Genomic DNA, 21,757 nt, shown 5'->3' on the forward strand with positions numbered 1-21,757 from the left:
TTATTCCTTTCCCCTTTCTTTCCTAAAAGCCACCACGATAGCACACTAAACCCAATCCCATTTCGCTCGTTAATTCAAGCGAATTAACCACACTACATCGCCTGTTCCAAGGACGTGACACGGGGTGACTGCTGCGTGAGGCACAAGCCCACACTGGCCCTCTGATGCCTGTTCTGCTTCGGTTTTCCTCTTCGGAAGTTTAAAACACTGAATGTCGAGACACACTGTACTTGTGTAAGGACTGTAACGTGTATGTGCCACCCGTTGTTTCAGCATTGCTTCAGAAGTAGTTACAACAGGCCAACTCTGTTACCGCAAGGAAAAGGGCATTATAAAAAATGGATTTGCATTTCACGTGCAATCACCGGAACATTTACCCGGTCCCCCAGGTAACGCTATCAACCTCCGCGGCTGCCGCAGCGCTCTGCGCGCTGTCCCCTCCCCGCCGCTCCGGACGCGCATTCGCGCGGCACCGGCCGCCCTGACGGACCCGTCGGGTGACACGGCCCTGCCGGTGACACATCCCGGGTGACACATCCCGGCTGGCACACTCCCCCGGGACACCGCCTGGTCCCTCCGGGCGGGGCCCCGCTGCGCGGGCCGCGGCGCGTGCGCGGGGCGGGGCGGGGCGGTGACGCGGGGGCGGGGCGCGGACGGAGCGCCCGGCCCGGCCCGGCGCGGCCCCGAGGGCGGCGATGGCGGCCGCGGGTGGCGGCCCCGGGGCGCCCGCGGAGACGCCCCCCGCCACCACCGCCGCTGTTGCCGCCGCCGAGGCCGGCGCGGTGCTGCAGCGGGAGCCGCTCTACAACTGGCAGGCCACCAAGGGCTCGCTGCGGGAGCGCTTCGCCTTCCTCTTCTCCAACGAGCTGCTCAGCGACGTGCACTTCGTGGTGGGCAAGGGCAGCGCCCGCGGCGGCGGCGGCGGGGCGGCGCCCCCCGGGCCCGGCCAGCAGCGCATCCCCGCCCACCGGTTCGTGCTGGCGGCCGGGAGCGCCGTGTTCGACGCGATGTTCAACGGCGGCATGGCCACCACCTCGGCCGAGATCGAGCTGCCCGACGTGGAGCCCGCCGCCTTCCTGGCGCTGCTCAGGTCAGCGGGGGCGGGCGGGCACCGAGGGCGCTCCGGGCCGGCTCTGCCCGGCGGCCCCGCTCGGCCGCTGGTGTCATTTCCTCGCTCCGCGGCCTCTCCCGGATCCTGTTCCCATCCTTTTCCCGGTGCCCGTCCGTGGAGGGAGATGCTGGGAAGGCGCGGAACCACCTTGTGGGCTGGCACGCAAGGTCACACCGCCCCACCAAAACCAACGTGTTTTGGTTCCTTCTTGCTCTTTCTCCTTTTCCCAGGAGAAGTGCCCTAATTCTATGGCAGCTGTCTGTCCATTTAGGGAAACGTTTGGTGGGTGTCTGGCTGGGCTTTTGGGTTCCGCGTTTTGGTTTTTAAAGTAAAATGGTGGGAATTAGTGGGTCCCCTTGATGTTGCAACTATCCATCCATCTTCTAATAATAGCTAATAAGGGACAGAGGCTGCGGTAACAAGCTTTTAGTTTCATTTGATACTTATTTGAAATCTTTCTCATCTTATTGTTCACTTTTCTTTGTCTGTGATGGTAATAAATTGTTATATCTTTTTACCATAGTAGCACCCATTGTAATCATACTTATTTCAGTTACTCCTCGGTGGAGAGGGAACATGCAGCAGAAGGCAGTAACTAGCTGATTTTTAGCCACAAACCACCCAAGTGTGAGACCGTGAGTGCAGTGATGGCAAAAAGTATGTAAAATGGGTTAGTGATTTCTAATTTGGGCAGAGTAGGATCTGCTACTTGTCATGCTCACAAAGCTGATGAGTTTATCTACCATTTCTTTTCACTCAGTGTAGTGGTAAATAAAATTTATGGTGTTCATAGAATTACTGATAGTTTCTTTGTACCTTAGGCTGTGGCATGGTACTATGACTGAACTGCTTAACCTGAAGGCTTTTATCAAAGAAACCACTCTTCTAGGCAAAACCTCTATAAAATGTATTAAACAATTCTCTGTAATAAGCATCTGGGAAACAAGTAATGTTATTGCCTGGAAATGAATATGTAGTGTCTCAAAACTTTCTGTAATGGGAAAAACTCCAAAGTCTTGGCAACTTTCCTTTTGTTTTGAGGCCTAGCAGATAAGAAAAGTGAGAAGAAGAGTCACCTAGTCCTTTTGGTAATTGTGGGCATAGGAGTTGAAGCAACTGATTTAAATAAAACCCAACAAACCCCCTTGCAGCAGCAGTGTCTCTCTTGCCATTAGCAAGTGAACTGTATTTTGTGGATTTTTAGCAGGGTGGCGAGGTGGAGAGTTTGTGCAGAGGAGTGAGAGGTAGTGGGAAGTGTCTTTCAAGCGAGTTGGTTTCAAAGGTTAAAAGTAAATGACACAAAGTGTCATGAAAAGCACACATAGCCTTTATATATATGTAGAAAAAAATGCTGGACAGTGAAAAGCGAATATAATGAGAGTAGTTTATCTGGATATAAATAGAAACACAGAAACAGGAGATTTCTAAGTAAAGATAAGAAGGATGGTATTTAAAAACTGTAGAAGTGAATGAAGAGATGTTGTTAGAAGCAAACAAAAGCCATCTTGTGTTGGTAGAGTTGCTAGTATGTGATGGCCAGGGGATTTACGTCACTAAACTGATTATGCTTGTATCTTGTCTAAATATCACCAGACTGATAAACTGTTGAAACATCTCAGGTTTGGTGTCTGTGACAGCTCTTTAGGAAGTTCTTCCAAGTTATGTATAGTTTTTGAGCTTATATCAACATAAATACCCATTGCAATACCTTGTTAAAAACACACCTAAGGAGAACTTCAATACACACGAGGACTGGACTTTTTCCATGCTCCTAAACACTGTTTCTGAAGTGTACCAACTATAAGACAACCTGAATTTTTTTTCCCTTGTGTTGACTGAAAGAGGCAAGATTGATACCTTGTACTGTTGGCCTGTCGTATCTATCATTAGTAAATTTGTCAGATAATGATGGTTACCTTTTATAGGACATTTCTTTAATGTTTGCAAAGACCAGTTTGAGGCTAGAAATTAAGTCAGGATCTTTGAATACACATAGCAAATGAACAGCAGGTAAAGGAAGCATTTAAATAAGTCAAAACTTCTTAGGGATAATTTACTAATTATTTAATGTTCCACAGCTCATTTCTATTTTATTTACTCATGTAATTTGTTAGGTCTTGTCTGTAGCTGATGTGTTTCATAAAGATCTACTGACAAATGCTACTTGTAAATTAAAGGAGAATATTTTTTTGATGGAAAAACTTCAGTAGTTTGACAGCTGAATCCTTAGGAGCTGAAATAGTATCAAAGTCATGAAGTTTGAATCTGTTTCCCAATGAAACAGCTTTTTTTTTTAATGTTTCTAACTACAAATTGAATAGCAATGATCAAGAAAATTAGAGTTGTCTCAGTAGGATTCTGCTTTAGGGTTTCATTTTGTTGTTTTTAATAAGATTATTTTTAAATTTCATTCACATTTTACAGTAAGTTAACTTGTCCTTTGATCACAGTATAAAGGAAAGTGATGACATGGCACAAATTAGCACTCTGTCTTCTAAATGTCTTTGTAGAGGACTTTGGCAATCAGTAAATAGAGGGACAATCATGACTAACTGGAAAAAAAGATTCCTATGTGCTTTTATAATGGTGAAAACATTTCAGCTGTTGGGAGGATGTTTAGACTAGGGGAGAAGGAAGTGCTAACCTGAGAGTAAAGAAAAGTAGCATAAAATGTATGAGAGGCTGTGAAGGGAATGACTGGGTTGTCACTTGAAGAAATTGTTTGTTCTGGTTACTTGTCACTAAAAACATTCTTTCACTCTGCACATACAAACCCCCACCTCCCCGTCCCTTCATGCTGGATGACAGTAAGATTAGTATCCAAAGAGCAGGTTGTTTCTGTGAGTCTCTGGAAGGGAAGGAGAGGAGAGAAGAAGGGAAGGGGGAAGGATAAGTGAACTTGGGTCCCACTGAGTCAAGTGGAGGAAGAACACTGATATAAACACAAAGGTGTGCTAGTCCAGGCGTGCCACAAATGGGAGAGTTAGCACAGAGACAGAGCTCTTGGCACACATGAGCAGGGGGATTTTGAGAGGGAAGACACACCTAGAACTGCACCCTGATTCTTTGCAAGCTATAGCAGAAAGTGAAACACAAGCCAGAAAAGCTCCTCTGATGTGTCACTTCGTTGGCTTCAGATTGGACTCACTTAAGAAATAAAATCAAAATCATGTTCCCAAACCAAATTGGGATATTTTTTTAATTAGATAAAAGTTATACTGTAGGTTGCATGGCAATATTGGTTTGTTGTTTTGGTTGGTTGGTTTTTGTTTGTTTGTTTGTTTTTACAGCCGGTTAATATTCAACTCGTATGTGCTTTGGACTCCAAGCTCCTATAAAGTCATACAAGGAAGCTTAGGGCATTTTAAACTGATTTTTTAGAATCTTAAATCCAAAATCGAAATGCACTGTTCTAGTGCGTTAATGCACAACTTGTCAGTTTGGTATGCAAAACTGTACCTATGAGATCTCAGTTCCATAGAAGTAAATTTGTCAGCAATTAAGCCTAGCAAGTCAGCCCATCATTTTCATCAACACGTAATAAATAGTTCATAGCGTTCATAATTCGATTCTAAAGGAACTGTATGAAACTTTTGCTTAAAAAAAAAGTTAGCATTTAATTAAATTCATTTTTCCTAAAAACTGTTTGATGTAAATCCAGTTTAAAAAGTTAATCTAGAGCATCATTCACATCTCCAAAGTGATGTGCAAGCTGGCTGTTTTAAGTAGATTGGAGTATTGTAATGCTAGATGTGTACCTGTATGTGGCAGAAAATTTAATGCTGAATACCGTATTTACTTGTGTGTTAGCAACTACCAAGAATTAGTTTTCTTGGAATATAAGAAATATAAACAGTGAAGAACTTCAGTTTAAACTTTAATTCCAGGTTTCAATTATCTAGATCTCTCCATGTTGCAAGCAAGTTTAATGAGTCTTACTTTCACAAGTTTCTGTTACATTTAAAAGCCCTTCTAAACACACCTTCTGTCTCTGTGTGCCTTTCATTTCTGGGAGGTTCTGAACAACAAATACTAAGAAATACTAAAGAAAGGCTTGATCTTTGTTCTGGAATTCCTGCATTTGCTAATGTGCTCTGCTTTATTGTGTTTAATCACCTATGTGTTGGGGACAAATGTATTTTTGTAAATCACAGACTATTCTTGATTGTTATCTGAAAAGCTGATGAAATACTGCTAAAATTATCTTTAAATGTCACCTGTAGGAAAAGTTATTTTTAAAAAGTCATATTTTCCATACAGAACCTAAAAATAAATCTTATCTTGTCTAGTCTCAAGTAACAACTGCTCAGGAAACAGCATTTATTTCCTGATATTGGTGGAGACTTCTGTCTTTTGGTTGACAGCTTATGCTAAAATCATAACCAATCCTCTAGCCTCAAGCAGTGGAGACAAGCCAGAGAGTTTTGCTGTGGCAGGAATAGAAGAGTCAAGGTCATCTGCTCTGCTCTCCTCTGAACGTGACAGAGCAGTAACTTCAATATAGGATGTTCTCACAGTATAAGCCCTTGACACTGTTCCCCTCACAGAGGGAAGCCAGTGTGCACTGTCAGTAAATTAGGTTCAGCAATACAGCCATAGAGGGTTGTGCATTGATATTTAGAAATACAGCTCCTCCTGATGAATCAAGAGAGCTGCATTCGTGTGTTAAGTAATTCTGCAGCTCAGCTGTTGTTTACAGTTGGGTAGCTATGTATAACTAGTACAGCCGGATCAGCCTTAGGGAGTAATACATATTTAAAACAATTGTATGCCATTAGGTTAACGTAATATTCTTCCTTCAACCCTTTAACTTACCTTTTTCATTTGTAAAAACTGTTGCATGTTCGCAGTGCAAATCTTTGGCCTGTTTTGTAAATGCAAAGAGACTTGTTCTTTGACAGCCCCTCTCAAGATACATTTTTATGATCTGTATTTGTGTATTGATTTGTAGGTTTCTTTATTCGGATGAAGTTCAAATTGGTCCAGAAACAGTCATGACTACTTTATACACTGCTAAAAAGTATGCGGTCCCAGCGCTGGAAGCCCACTGTGTGGATTTTCTAACAAAGCATCTCCGAGCAGACAATGCCTTTATGCTGCTTACTCAAGTAGGTACATTTAAGCTTAGTTTTGATTTGCTAGGAAAATCAATTTGTGAAGGGAAATGACTAATTCTCCTTAAGTATGTACTCCCTAGAAAATTTAAGTCCTCTTTAAGGTATAAACACAAAGAGTACTTAGACAAATCCAGCTATTTTAATTTAGGTCTGTACTAGAGTAAAAATGCCTGATTTTTAAGATGAGTGCTTTGTCAACTTTATGCTTAAAATGTATTTCTTCACCGTTTTAGGCTCGTTTGTTTGATGAACCTCAGCTTGCTAGTCTGTGTCTTGACACAATAGACAAAAGTACTATGGATGCCATAAGTGCAGAAGGCTTTACTGACATCGATATAGGTAAGTGTGAAATTACAGCACCCCAGTTCCCTCCCCCATCTGAGTGTGCAGAGTCCCAGGCACTTCTTCCCTTCTTGGCTATCCACCCCTGCAGTGCTTTCCTTTGAGCTTCACTCCTGAGCAGGGTTCCACTGCACTGGATATCCATTTGGATATCCAAGGCTCCCATGGTGGTAACACCACACTTTTCATTACAGACAAAGCTTTCACTTGCTGAGTGTTGTGCCTCATCCCTGAGGGATCCACACCTGCATTTATTTCTCTATTCAGAGTTGTACAGATTAGGTACAATCAATGAAATCTGGTTTAAAAAGTACATAAACTGCTGATTTCTATGTTTAATATCCTATGAAAAGCTAGCAGTTGTTAAATTTGCTTACTTAATTTCATTGCTACTATATGTGTCTTAAGATTTTACTCCAACTCAGCTACATTGTGGGAAAAATTCAGACTGAAGGAATGTGTTCCAGCTGTTTAAAGAAATTTTAAAATCATTGTTAACTCATATTCAGTAAAATTTGTGCCTAAACTGTGAGTGTTCATCTCTACTCTTGATAATTCTCAATCTGTTTTGACTTTCTATTATGATATTTTGTATGACTGCAAACATGCCCTGCTTAAATTAAGGCAGACAAACATTCCCAAAGACAGATATGAAAACACTTTTTTTTTTGGACTTGTGTTCCATGATAACTTGTGCATACATGTTATTCATAAAAGGCCAGAATGAGTAATACACACAGGAGAAGTTGCTTCTGTAAAACATGTGAGAGTACCTTGCCTCAGATCGTGTGTTCACGTTCAAGCACTGTGGATGGCAAATACATCAATGCTTAAGATCACTTTCATATATCTTTCATCTGGTTTTGTGTGCACTGCTTCTTGTGTCCAGGGTTGATCCAGATGGGCAGATGGCTATGCAGATGAGAGTATGACAGTGTCATCATGAATAACTTGATTTTTGAGTAGTATGCATTCACTACGTGGTCACTTCCAGTTTTGATCTTGCCCTAGCAATGGAAATTCTTCAGAATACTGGTTATCACTACATAGGTAATAGAGAGCTACACTCTTAGGAATCAAGAAGATACTTCATATGCTGTCTTCATAGCAGGAAAATTAATTTTTAGTTTGAAGTCTATATGTCATTGAGATATTTTTTTTTCTGTAAGATAAATTACGTATAATATATATACATATAATGTATGATAATAAGACAGTTATCTTTGTCTTATTGTGAATGTTCTTAATGTGTACTTAGTATTTTAAGGTTACATAATGTGTAGCACTTTATAGCTACACATTGATTTGAATGAAAACTGATCTAAATCTGCTAACTTTTTATTCTTTAGACACGTTGTGTGCAGTTTTAGAAAGGGATACCCTTAGTATTCGAGAAAGTCGGCTCTTTGGAGCTGTTGTTCGCTGGGCAGAAGCGGAATGTCAAAGACAACAATTGCCTCCAACATTCGGGAACAAACAAAAAGTCCTTGGAAGAGCTCTTTCCCTGATCCGTTTTCCATTAATGACTATTGAAGAGTTTGCAGCAGGTGAGTTTTGGAGTTCTTTATCTTACTGTTAGACCATATCTCTGTGCTGTTTACCTGTGTTTAGATGCTTAACACTTGATTCTGTTATTAATATTATACTAATAAGGGTTGTGATGCACAAATGAAAGCAAAACATTCTGCAGATTACATTCTGGCCATTGGCAAATACTGTTGTTGTCTTCAGTTTGTGAATATGTGTGGTTTAAATACCACAGCTGGAGTAATCCTTCAAATCATCTTAGAATTGTTTTCTTTTTTCCACAGGCCCTGCTCAATCTGGAATCTTGTCAGATCGGGAAGTAGTAAATCTCTTTCTTCATTTTACTGTAAATCCTAAACCTAAAGTAGATTATATTGACCGACCAAGATGTTGCCTTAGAGGAAAAGAATGCAGCATTAACAGGTTCCAGCAAGTGGAGAGTCGCTGGGGCTACAGTGGAACAAGTGATCGGATTAGGTATGACTTTTGAGATTATTTGAAGGAGAGACAGAGAAGTGTGGGTAGAAAGGGAACAAATCACTCAACTTTGACTTTTTGGCATAAGATACAGTGGCAAACATGCAGGTTCTGTTGCACGTTTGATCTTTTTTTTAAATAACAGGCTGTTGCATACATGAAATACAAAGGTTTGGGAGGAGTGGGTGCATTCTAGAATGATTGGGCGTTGTCTGTATATTCCCTTCTGAAATACCAAGTCTTGATCTGTTTTTATTTTGGAGATATTGAAATGAATCTTGTTATGTTTTGTTTAGTGATGCTGAATATCTCAGGGGATTAGCAAAGCTTTAACTTATAAAGCTGACAAAGCATTTTCCTTAACATTGAAATCTATATAAAAAGTGTTATCAAAAAAAACGCAACGCCACTGTCAGTTTACTTCACTGCTCTTCAGTGAGAGTTTTTTTCCTGCTTGACTGGGAGTAAGGTAACACATCCACCAGAGCTGTTTAAATTCCTTTCTTGGCTTGTGTCTTACAAGGTTCACAGTTAACAGAAGAATTTCCATAGTGGGATTTGGATTATATGGATCTATTCATGGACCCACAGACTATCAAGTTAATATACAGGTACAGTATATAATGTTCAAATAGGCTTGTGCAGGAACTACACTTCCTAAAGGTTTGGTCTATATTTGGATGGGAGCAATTGATAGGCCAGGAATCTAAGCTGTGTTTTGTCCTCAACAGTGGGCATAAGTGGATGATTAGGCAACAATAAGAACACTATGAAACTCTTCTTCCCTTTCTGCTGTATTCTCCTGTACAGGTGTTTTCCAACACCCAGCTTTTTCCCCATTTTCTCAAGCCTTTCCTAATAGGAGATGTATGTACTGATACTGTATTTGGGCATGTGATGTCCTTCAGTAGTCTGCATGCTTCTTATAATGATTTGATTTTCCTAATTGCTACTTTTTAGTTTCTTTTGAACAGGCTTCCTCATTTTTGTCTTTTTGAAATTTAGCACAGCTGTGGAGGATTTGCTTTTGTTGTTCACATGGGAGTGTTGACTAAGAATATTATGGACACTGTTACATAGTGTTTCCATTATGAAATTTTGAATCTGATCCTGCTCATCGCTCAGTACCAAATCAAGGGTTGTGTTTCTTCCTACTGAGCAATTGGTTAGCAAGCTCGGGGAAAGGCCAGTGATAGCATCTAAAAATGTCACCCCTGCTTTGTCCTGGGGTGAACCTTGCCTGCTCTGAGTGGGTAATTGAAGGCACCCCTAAAATCGTATTTCCTTCTCTTGTAGCCTGTTTGATCTCTTTTAGCACATCGTGGTCAGGATTGTCTTCTAGTAGTACTGATACAGCACTGTATTTTCCTTTTTAAATGTGGAATTTCAGTCCTTTTGAATTCTTTTTCTTGGTGAGGTTAGTTTTGGTTCTAAGCTTTCTAACGAGGTATTAGCATTCCATGACTGGCACCATTTTACCCTGTGGTGTATATTTCATAAGCTGGTACTGTCACATCACATTGATTTATTAGGTGCATGGGAAATTAGGTACATGAAAGAAATAGTCTGTGACTTCATTTAGAGGCAGAAATTCTGTTGTCCCTACCTGATTTTGTAGATTTCTAGCATGTTCTGGAACTGCTGTTTCAGGTAATTTCTGAGCATTCTGTTTAAATGCAGTTTATCTTCTGTTTCCTATTTGATGATTATTATTATCTGACTATTTTGTACTTAAGGATATGGATTTTGTGTCTGTCTCTTAAGAAAAAAAAAATGTTGTGCCTTTCCTGTTATGATGTTTCAAACAGAGTGTTTCTGGAATTAGGTTTTGAAGGAATTTGGCTTTTCCACATTCCTAAATTTAAAAGCTCACTTGCAAATTTCTTGAAGTACCATTAGTTTGGTTTTCTTAAACTCTACATCCATGTAAATGAGTAGTACAGTGCCACTGGGTTGGATCTTTAGAACAAAAGAGTTGGTCCTGAGAATCTATCAGCTATACTGTGTATATTTGGGGATTTTTACTTCATGTTATCTCTTCATTTTTAACCTCTCTGCTGAATTCCTGTTAGCAGATGCAAGCATTTAGTGTGTTCCCTCAGGATGTTTGCTGGATTTATTTAATCTGAAAAGAATTTAGGTTTTTTTTTCAAGGCAAACCAATGTATATTTAGTGGGAATGATCAGAAGATTCACTTGAAAAAGATCCTCCGATCCAAACTGAAAGGCTAGATATACCCTTATGGTTCAGATTAAGACCATCCATCTTATATGGGTTCTCTTTATCCTGCAATTAACTTCCTTGTCCCAGTCTTTTCAGACATGTATTTAAGTTCTGTGCCTCTACCTTTCTTCTTGAATCTGCATCAGTACTAGCAAAGCTTTAGAGAGTTAAACGTTTAAAACTTGTCTTAAATGAGCGATAATGTATATTGCAAATAAATCTTTTATATGAAAAGGGCTTAGGACTTCAGCATTATAATTGTTAATATTTCTATTGATTGTGGCTGGGAAAAAATATAGAGCATATTTTGCCTAGAATAAAGCTTCATCTCACGTAATACTAAAAATTATATGGCAATTTAAAAATAAAATACTAAAACTGATAGGATTCTTCTTAGTGCAGTAATCATGAGAAGTGTTCTACTTTAAAGCTCTGATATCCAACTCCTGCAAGAGGTGTTGGGCAGCATGGATCAGTCTGGCAATCCAAAATAAGAAGTGAAGTATCTGCGATTACCACGTTGTAGCTGGTCATTCCTATTCGCCACTAAACTTGAAGGCACAATAAATATTGTGTAGTCTGAGTGCAGTTTTATGCTAAACCTAGATTAGAAATAAATTGTATAAAGCATAGCAGGACAAGTTCTTGTTTTCTTTTATGAATGTATCATTGACTGCTTACATTATCTGTAAAAACTTTTCTATATCAGCCACAGCCAGCGAACGCGCTTCCCTCACGTGGGCTGTGTAGGTGTGTAAAGATCAGCAATTACACTGGGTGGAGTAGGCAAGTGTTTGTTTGTCATCTTCTCCTATGCATACAATGAGAATCTTTCTCATGCTTGTAACCCTAAGAATACTGTTTTCATGTTTTTGCACAGATAATTGATTATGAGAAGAATCAGACACTAGGACAGAACGATACTGGGTTTAGCTGTGATGGAACAGCCAGTACCTTCAGAGTTATGTTCAAAGAGCCCATCGAGATCCTGCCCACGGTTTGCTACACAGCTTGTGCAACGTTAAAAGTAAGAATGTCTAACAGTAGAGAAGAAAGTTACTTTGATGCAAGAGTTGTTCTTCTATCAGTCTTCTGATGGGAAAGTGTCTTCTAGATCCTGATTTTTGGTTTAGGGCTAAAGAAGGACTTAGTTAAACTCCACAGTAACTTGTAAGACTGCTATATCTCTTCTGTGTCACAGCACGGACTTAGTAAGTGGATCCTTTGTGCCTTCTCACTTTGTGGCGTGATGTAGGTGTTAGAATGAGTCCTAATGCAAGTTACTGGTTCTGTGTGGGAAAAAGCACTATCTAAAATATTTAATCTGGCAGCTGTCTATCAAAATTGAAGTTTGATTCACTGATTGAAGTTTGATTCTTGACTGCTCTAGCTGGAGTCAAGGAAACAGAGATTTTTTTTTCATCACTTTTTAGATATTAGTGCTGACACAATAGACAAGAATTACTTGTTCTGGGAAAGTCTCTCCTTGATATTGTGGACAAATGTATTTCTCAAGATTTTTTTAATATTCTTTTTAATATTTTTAATATTCTTTTAAATATAATTCTTCTAAATATAATTCTCAGAAATCAAAATTGAATGGGTTGGGAAAAATACTGCACATTAAAAGAAGCTGAGGCAGGGAACTAAGTGAGAATATAGACAACCTGTGTGATAAGGAGAAATACCAGAAAGTATTCATTACTAGTTGGATAAAATCAACTGGTTTAAGTCTGCTGTCAGAAAAATGTTTTTTTGCTAGTTAGACATACAAGCACTTGCTTCTGTTGTCTGTGATTTTGTATATAATTTATATGATGTGGGTACAGAAATTTTATACTACTAAAATAACCTAAGTCAGCAGTGTTTGAATCTTAGCAATTTATGGGTCTTGCCTACTTCCACTCAGTTGCTAATGTCTTGTGATATTTTTCAGGGTCCTGATTCCCACTATGGAACAAAAGGTTTGAAGAAAGTGATCCATGAATCTCCTACTGCTAGCAAAACATGCTTTGTCTTTTATAGTTCACCAGGTAACAACAACGGTACATCAATAGAAGATGGACAGATACCAGAAATAATATTTTATACTTAGTTTCACATGATGATCTGGAACGTTTCAGTGTCTCAGTGGACTTCAGCTCACTATTGGCAGTTAAAAAATTCTCTGAAATTACATCACCGTGTGAAAACAAATCTATCTTGTTTGAGGGGTACCAGAAAAACTATTTTTTTTTCTGCATCATTATTGGCAGAACGTAATTTAGCTTTTCCTCTTAACAAAATGTCAAGTGGAGAAAGTACTCTGTTTATTGAAAAGTTTGTTTTATTTGTTTTAAACAGTATCATGTGATTATTGCTTTGTCTTTTCACCCCTTTGTTTCTCTTGTAGTAAAATTCATTTTTTGAACTGGAAAATCCTTACTTGTTATGAACAACTTGCGTACGTTTTCCCCAATCTGTCCTAAAAAGACCATAAAGCTGCTGTTGTAGTCCCATCTTGCACTTCTTTCCAAAATGACCTTGGAATGACCCTATGGACATGGATTGCTACTATATTTTTTTGAAGTACATCAGCAAAGCTGGATTTATATTGCCATCACCTTGACTTTTTGGATGAGCCATTGAGAATTAATGGACATTAGCACTGCAGAGAGCATCTGCAGCTGCACTGAAGAAACACTAAGTCAACTTCAGCAACAAACAGATCTTTCCAGAATCTCTCTTAATTCAGAAGGGCTGTTTTGGAATATAGAACTGGTTATGGAAATAGCCACTGCATATACATATGTGCCTATAAAAAATGTATAATGTGAAAATGAGAATACAAGACTTGTAATGATGTAATTTTATCATCGGATATTCTAGCACTAAAAAAAATTAGTATAAACCTAAGGATTACTTGTCTGCAACTAGTTTTACAGATTGCACACAATACTTTGCTGCAATTGCTGTATGTATATAGTACTCAGTGTCTTGCAGTATGTACTGTGTAGTAATAGAATGTCTTCGTGTACCCTTCCCCAGATTATACTAAAGTAGTAATTTGAGAATGCAGGAGAATAATAAGAAAACTTCCTTCTTTTTTTTCCTCTGTGTAAACGGGGAAGGTCACGCAGGTTTTGTGTCTCAGAAAGGCCGTGTGTAAAACAACGTCAAAGGGCTGTTCCCTGGAAGCACTGCGGTACCGCGGGGAGGGGGGCCGGCAGCCGGGGCTGGGCTGAGCCGGGCACGGGTCCCTGTGGGTGACACGGGTCCCTGTGGGTGACACGGGTCCCTGTGGATCACACGGGTCCCTGTGGATCACACGGTTACCCGGATCCGCACACCCGGGGCGGCCGTGCCGGAGCGCGCAGGCTCCGCGGGGCGGGCCCAGCCGGAGCTGCCGGAAGGGCAATGCCGGCCCTCGCCGGGTTCCGCCGGGTGTTGGCGGCGCCGGTGCGGAGCGGCGGGGCCATGCCCGGGAAGGTGCGGGCGGGAAGGGGCAGGGGAAGGAGAAGGGGAAGGGGCGGGTGGTGACCGTGCTTGTTCCTCTGTTTCAGGGCAAAGGAGCCGCCAAGGGCTCCGCGGGCGCGGACGGCGCGGCGGGACCGGTGGTGGCGGCGGGCGGCGGCTCCGTGAGGGTGGCGGTGCGCGCCAAGCCCGGCGCCCGCTGCAGCGCCGTCACAGGTGGGTCTGGGACCCCCGCCGGGGGTCTGGGGTTTGCCGCCGTCCCATGAGATGGTCTTGGGGGGAACAGGCAAAAGTCCACCAGGAAACTGAAGCGGGAAGTTCCGCGCTCCAGGGGTAGCTCGTTCATGGACTCCGTGGGCAGCGCTGGGTGGCGCGGTGAGCACGGGGTGAATTCTGGTTTGTTTGGCATCTGTGGTTGAGTGTCGCGAGAGTCTGTGCGGGTTTATTAGAACCATGTAAGCTCTAATAAAGGTCTAATAAAGCGCGTTCTCCCTCTACTGCCCGGGATTGCCCGTGCGCACATTGGAACCGCTTTCATACACTGTGTGTGTGACTGGCGGGGGCCGCAGCGATGTCCGGGCTCGGGTGGCAACGCAGGGAAGTTGCTGATAGCACGGCTCTCTGAGCAGACTGATTTAACACGCGGTTTTTGGTGGGGAAATCTGCTTTTTGTTGTGTTACGTGATGCCCAGCAGGAACAACACCTGCATCAGGATGGGCGACTGAGAGGAGCTCAGAACGGTGCCCCCACTGAGAGAAAACTTAATACTTATGGCTGCACTGCGGTACGGTCTGAAGGGTTGACTGCTTTTAGTGTCAGAAGTTTATCTTTGATTGTTCTGGCCAACAGTTTAAGGGAATTTATGCAGTGTGAAGATGTCATTCCCTGCTAATCTATACGTTTATTTGGTTTTGAATTAAAATGCGTTGGAAGGCATAAACGCTCATTTTTAGGAAACAAAAGATGTTTTGAATATCTCACACGTAAAATGTTTAAATTTTTGTTGTAGATGTGACAGCTGAGGCAGTAGGTGTAGCTATTGCTGCACCCCCGTCGGAAGGGGAGGCAAATGCAGAGCTGTGTCGCTACCTCTCTAAGGTGCTAGAAGTGAGGAAGAGTGACGTTGTTTTAGAGAAGGTACTTCCTTTTCTTCGTTTCAGTTTTTCCTACTGCGGTGGAAATTCAGGATTTTGAAACTTACACATTTAGGTACAGGGGACTGCTCTCCAAGTTCAGTCTGAAAGACACTTTATAAAGGTTTTTAGTTGATTTAATGGCATGATTCATTGAGAACAAACCTAGCACAGGAAGAATTGTTTCTGCGTTCTTCAAAGATTCTCTTGTTTTCATGTTAAATGCAGTTCACAAAATTTCTGCTTCAGAGATAATTTGGATTTTATTAACAACTTTTCACTCTTTTTTAAAAAATAGCATCTGTGAAAGTTATTTGAGTTAAAATTTTCTGACATTTAACTGTCAGCAAGAGCATATATAAGCACTTGGGTTACAGCTGGGCCACAAAAGTTTGTCTGTTTAGAATTTACATGTCTTGACTTTGGCAAGTGGAAACTTTGTTTTATTTATTGCACTGAATAAATAATTTCTTTTATTAATTCATTGTACTTAAAGTCAGTCTTTCCAGCCATTTTTATTTATCGTTTATGAGCATAAGGGGACAATAAAAATAAAAACCACCATTTTTTATCTGGTAGTTTAGTGTTGCAGTCGTAGAAGTCTTTTAATGGATAGTGGTAAATGGCAATGAATTTAGCGCTGTGTTGCCAGAAGGTAGAGATGCAAAGACTTGAGTCTTCTTTTTCTTGAATCATGGGCAAACTGCTTCATTTGTTTATCAACATTTTATAAATATCACCCATTTCCTACCTTCAAGGGTGTTTTTTTGTATGTTTGTCTAAACCAGGGTGGTAAATCACGTGACAAAGTGGTGAAGATTTCGGTATCAATGACACCAGATGAGATTTTAGAAAAACTGAAAAAAGAAGCTTCCAGTTGACCTAAAACAAGAGGAGGAAATGGGACAATGCATCTTGGTAAATGGACTGATACTCTTTCTTACATAATGTAGTGCTGTTGAGAGTGTGGGTAATGACTACAGAAAAATACTTCTTCCTCCCTTCCACCTTTGTACATGTAGCTCCTGTATAGTTGAAGTTTTTTGTATAGGTTTGATTAGAAAAAGTTGTCTTTACTGAGGCTCAGTATCCATTTCTGTCACTACAGACTTTCTTCTGCTTTGGAGAGTTTCCTGTTGGTAAGATTTGTCCTCTTTCCTGGTCTCTAAACAAGTGGTTTAGAAAACTTGTTTCTTAGTGAAACAAACTTTGGTTAACAAAGTGAAAGGCTTGGAGTGACAGGCTTCCGTGTGAAAAGTGGTACAAAAGGATGAGTCTGGATGGTAAAGACCTTAGAAGAATGTCCTGTTTGGTATCTCGTGGCAGGTACTGTGTGCAGCTTTGCACTGTGGGCACTTATGGGCATCTAAAATAAATGTATTTGAAGCCAATGCACTGCTGTTGATCACACAGGCAAGCTAAAAGCAGAATCACTTGAACAACTGAAACAAACCTAGAAGTTTTCAGTATGAAAAACCAATGCAGAACCCAGTAATGGCACACCTGGTGTCACTTTGCAATAGTCTGTAATTAGTTCTCTTAAAAGTAGAGACACGATCATATATATATATGTATATTTGCCAATTGTATGTCAAGTATAATGACTTTTTAATAAAAGGAGGGAAAATATTATTAAACTTTGTTTTGTGTTTGTATTTTTAACAAAAAAATTGTTTCTTGGAAGTCACTTATGTTACTCTTAAATGTGGCTTTTTTAGAATCTTTCCTTGGTTTAAAAACAAGTAGTATTCCAACCCCTAGAGGACTGAGTGGAGTCATCTGTAGAGTGGAACAAGAAGCCTGAAACAAAATAGGCAACTATACTTCAGTCTCAGGGCTAGTGAGAAGAAGGCTGGACTTCTCTCTTTATCGTGCTTCAGAGGTCAGAGTAAGATTTAACTGGTATTTCCCAAAAACGTATGTGATATCAAAGTGTCTCTGGTAGGAGTTTTCTTTTTCATCTGCATCATTGCTGATGTCTGAAATTGTCCTGTCTTTATCCTGTGGTGACCATATTAAAAAAATGTATATAAATGTAATGCCTAAAGTAAAAAATACAAACAATTTTTAAGGTTTGCTTAAGGTTTCTCCTGGAAAACAATGCTGTCAAGGCACAAGTTACAACTAAATTTCTTTACCAGCTGCACGCAGTGCAGACTTCATCGCTCATAATTTAGCTTTTCACAGACAAAAATCTTTTGCTTTAGGAAATTCTTTCTGCTTCCTGTTATCCTAAATATGGCAACAGTTGTTTTTGGAGTTAGAGATCTGGTGTTTGTCAAGATGACAGCTCCTTCAAGGCGACTTATTTTAGAGATGTAATGAAAAATGTTACTTTCTTGTTTGGAGAACTGAGTCTAAATTCTGAATGTTGTTTGCTTAATGTTTTGCACCTGGGCTCCTTATTTTCTCAGGCATTTGGGCAGCCATACATTGCCTCAGCCGTCTTTCCTTACTCATCATTTCTGTCTGCTGATTTCATTTTGCTGTTCCATCAGTTTTGGTTCTTTGCTGTTACACCTGTTCTTGTCCAGCAGAGGGGAACCGTGTCTTGCAGAAAAATTAAGGCAAAGCAAACCAAAACGAAGTGTTCCTGGTTTGTTGCTGTTGTTTTTTTCTAACTTCCTCACTTAAAAAACAGCAATAAAAAGACTGAGGAATTCTGTGTTTATTATATTTGGAGTTGGATGCTACAACAGCCGTTATACAGATTTCTTTGGAAGTTAATACCATGTGTTACATTACATGTATTGTATACTCTGTTGAAATAATGTATTACACTTGCCCGTGGTTTTAGACACAGACTGAGGGAGGAGGTGGGTGGGCAGGTGGTCTCTGAAGTACCTTAGTCTTCAATTATGATTATCTACAGTAGCCAGTTTAATCTATATTGTCAACACGTTCTGCCTAGCCTTTGCTAACTTTTGCTTTGGAGGCTTCACCTTTCCTAAACACCTTCAACTGGAATTCTGTGTCTGTGTCTCCTAATCAGTGAAGGGTTGAAAAGTAGTAGTGTGACAAATAAAGCCTTTACGTGCTGGGAACGGAGAATTTTTTTTAAATAAGAGTAACCAAAAGTATTTTAGAAGGGTAGTATAAATAACACTGGGGTGTTGCCATATATAATATCTGAGAACCTCTTCTATCAATGTGTTTCATGCAGTCTTCCAGTTATATCCCTAGTATCTTAACTGTGGATATATGTATCCTGTTGAAATGCCTGGGAGGCAGGAACTGCTGGTCCATGGTATATCAAAAGTGAGGTAGAGAAGAGTTAAGAAACTTGTGTGAACAGGTCAAAGCCAAATCTGTTATTTATGCCTCCTTCAAATCTTGCCTTGAAATCCTAACCTGTCAACTGTCTCTTCATGAACACAGTGAAATGTCTTTCATTCTGTTGAGAAAATTGTGGTAGCACATATCCCTTACTCCAGCAGAGTATGTTTTTAAGAGAGCAGAGCTATGTGATATTGTAAGAAGCTTTGTCCAGGAATTTCAAAACACTTTCAAACCCTGGCTCAAAATAAACTCTTATTCCTAGACCAATTTAAAAACATTGTGGTGCCAGTTGCTACCCTCCTTTTACTTCTTGGTCCCTGCTTTATCCATGTGCATTAAGCTACATGATTACTCAACTACTTGAAATTCTACTATTGACTCAAGCACTGTCCTCTTTCCCTAATGCATGGTCTGACCAATTTCAGTAAAATCTATCTAATGGTGATTTAATATCTTGCTGCTTGCAGACCTAGGCAGTCAGTGGATTTTTTAAAATATAATTAAGTTGTTTAACATTAGCAGAATAGAAGTTATCTGAGTAAATTCCATGCCAGTCTTATGGCAGAAGGTTCTTAGTCTTTCATCCACTCAGTTACATTTATTTTCTAAAATCCAGCTTTGAAAGTATATGGCTTTACTGCAGTACTTTAATATGCTAATTAAGGATATTTAATTATACCCTCTGAAACTGGCCTCTTTGCTCTTTTACTTACAATCCACTCCATTTATCATCTGCAGCACGTTCCTATCCCTCCTTTTAGTCCCAAGTGTTTCTAAATCCCCATTTCTTCAGGTATCATCTGTCTAAATAATCCTGGATAATTGACAACTTTGTCAATAACTGGCAGCAGCAATTTAGCAGAAAGCACAGTTGTAATATCTTCCTTCTTTCAGCTTCCAGGAAGACAGATACACCTGAGTTCCTGCTCAGCACTTCACATCTCGCTGTTTCCTGTCTCACTATGTTTATTTGCATGTGTAAAACTTGAATCAGCTGAGTTTAATTTTTTTTTTTTTTTTGCTTCAACCTACTGTATTCTCCTCTTAATGTTTTTAGTCTTTCTCTAGGGAGGATGATTCATTGCCATATTGACTATTATAAAAATAAGCTCCCCTCACTCCTTTGGGCAACACAGTGCTTTACCCACATGTAAAACCTGTCCTGGTTATTATTCTCTAGGAAGGGGCTGCACTTGGGGCAGGGTGCTGTTAATATAACTGAGGCACAATAAACAGTCAAACAACTGCTGAAGAAATTAAATACTTGCCTGAAAGGAGGAGTGTGATACTTCTCTGAGGTACTGGGAATTAATTTCTTCCTGGTCCTTTCTAAGCTTTTCAAGTAATTGTTGCTGAGCCAGAAGAATTTACTTTCATTTATAAATGCAGCATTTATTTGATCCTGCATTGTTTCAAGAGCTGAGGAAATTGGAGTGATGAAGTAGTCCACCATACCATCTTACTACAGCCTGAGGGTAAGTTTTTGAAATGTTGTTTAAATAACATTGAGTTTTCAAATATGAAGCATGGCAGGTGGAAAGGAAAATATATTGAGTATCAGTTTAGCAGTTGGTCAGTACAGAAATGTGCTGTAAAGAGAGCAGTTAACTATAGACCCAAGGAAAAAAAAAGAACAACAGAGGCTCAAAGCCTCATGTCATGCTGCTCAGAAAAAGCAGTTGTTTCCCTTAAGAGAATAACTGGAGTTACAAACTGTAATTCTGGCGTGATTGTCAGTAAGTTGCCTTTTTTCTAACACGTAGTAGGTGTGCAGTGCACGTGGGAGGGGCTGCAGCATGCTGTTTCTTTGGCCAGGTTTTGTTGCTGTAATGCTTTGCAAACCAGGATGCATTGAGGCATAATTTATAACAAATTTCAGAGCTCCCAATGGATTTGAGAACATACATGGTGCCCAGCTGTCTGACAGGGGCATTGCTACGTTGAATTTTATAAAACAAGCTATTTCTATGGAACCATTTTTGGTTTTTAGCAGTGCTACTTTCCATAGCTTGTCTTAAAAAATCTACAAAGTTTTTTGCTTCTCTTCTGATGTTCAGGTCTGTGAGGTTACATTTTATAGTGATATCAGCACACACCTTCCTGCCACATTTGGGTCCTGGGTTCCTATGCCCTCTTGTTGCCTCTCATGTTCAGTTCTGCTGCTGTTGTTTCAGGGAAGTGCCCTTCAGCAGGATCAGGCTCCCTGGGGTTGTTTCTACTCTTTATTTGTCACGTCAGCCGATGCTGACTCTTATCTCCTCAGATGCCACTGCATTTCTTTTTCTGTGTTTCAGGCCTGACAGCTCTTTGAGATGCATTCATTGTGCAAGGAGGGCAAAGACCTTGTGATACAATCTCTGCAATCAGAGGGCAAACCTGTCCCTTCCAGTGAGGCCCTGTAGCAGCTCTGTGTAGCCTCCTGGCATGTGCCCTTTAATGGAACGTCTCCTTTTGTCTTCAGTAAATCTGATAGCAATCAGGCAGCACACAGGTGAGGTCATGTTCCTGCTATGAGGAAAGATTGCTGTTAGCTACTGGGATACACTTCTGAACAGACAATTTTCTTCAGTTTCTTAACTGCCTTTTTACAATGGAAGTGCAAACTGTTACTAATAAACCTGATAGTTTATGGGTTTGGGGGAGATTTTTTCTTTTTGTTCGAAAAACTCGATTAAGCTCATCACTGGCTGAATACAAATGCTAATACATAGAGGGAACCAGCCAGCCAAATTGCACTTGGCTAATTTCACTTAATGAGAATGTCTGATTCTGCTCAGTCGCTTTCTTGCTGAGTTCAAATTCAGCTGCTAAAGCAGACCCAGGAGCTTTTTGTTAAATATTTTTAAAAGATGATCAGCTTATAATGATGTTCTCAAAGTGTGTGACTTCTGTTTGCTGTGATTGATGTCACATACCAGCTAGAATAAAATTTTTTCTTTATTTAACACCATGCCAGGCAATATTTCTGGCAGAAGATACATGTGAAAAGAGAACATCTGAAAACACTAATTTGACTATATCTGTTGTTAAATTGTGGATGCAAGGCAAGGCCTGTCTTTCAGAAGCCAAATACCAGTATATGTAAAAGCAGAG

At 40.3% G+C, this 21,757-nt stretch overlaps 1 protein-coding gene and 1 long non-coding RNA gene across 2 annotated transcripts; both read left to right on the forward strand.

Annotated features, from left to right (window-relative positions):
* The first annotated feature begins 628 nt into the window (after nucleotides 1-628).
* Nucleotides 629-15,383, forward strand: BTBD1 (BTB domain containing 1). Its single transcript, XM_017805013.1, has 10 exons — nucleotides 629-1,090; nucleotides 6,063-6,219; nucleotides 6,462-6,567; nucleotides 7,920-8,117; nucleotides 8,382-8,574; nucleotides 9,098-9,185; nucleotides 11,679-11,825; nucleotides 12,735-12,831; nucleotides 14,341-14,467; nucleotides 15,262-15,383. The coding sequence occupies exons 1-10, from the start codon at nucleotides 696-698 to the stop codon at nucleotides 15,272-15,274; spliced, it is 1,521 nt and encodes a 506-aa protein (XP_017660502.1). The 5' UTR covers nucleotides 629-695; the 3' UTR covers nucleotides 15,275-15,383.
* A 4,692-nt stretch (nucleotides 15,384-20,075) lies between these two features.
* LOC108492640 lies at nucleotides 20,076-21,293 on the forward strand. Its single transcript, XR_001873181.1, has 2 exons — nucleotides 20,076-20,139; nucleotides 20,959-21,293. It is a non-coding gene; the product is annotated as an uncharacterized LOC108492640 (long non-coding RNA).
* Nucleotides 21,294-21,757: the final 464 nt, after the last annotated feature.

The sequence above is a fragment of the Lepidothrix coronata genome, unplaced genomic scaffold, assembly GCF_001604755.1.
Source record: "Lepidothrix coronata isolate B3197 unplaced genomic scaffold, Lepidothrix_coronata-1.0 Scaffold11, whole genome shotgun sequence".
NCBI classification, from domain to species: Eukaryota; Metazoa; Chordata; class Aves; order Passeriformes; family Pipridae; genus Lepidothrix; species Lepidothrix coronata.

Excerpts from the sequence above, each read along its gene's own strand:
- BTBD1 (XM_017805013.1), top strand. The coding sequence starts at position 696 with ATGGCGGCCGCGGGTGGCGGCCCCGGGGCGCCCGCGGAGACGCCCCCC. Across the intron at positions 6,220-6,461 it reads CCTTTATGCTGCTTACTCAA|GCTCGTTTGTTTGATGAACC; the intron begins GTAGGTACATTT and ends TCACCGTTTTAG. Across the intron at positions 8,575-9,097 it reads GGAACAAGTGATCGGATTAG|GTTCACAGTTAACAGAAGAA; the intron begins GTATGACTTTTG and ends GTGTCTTACAAG.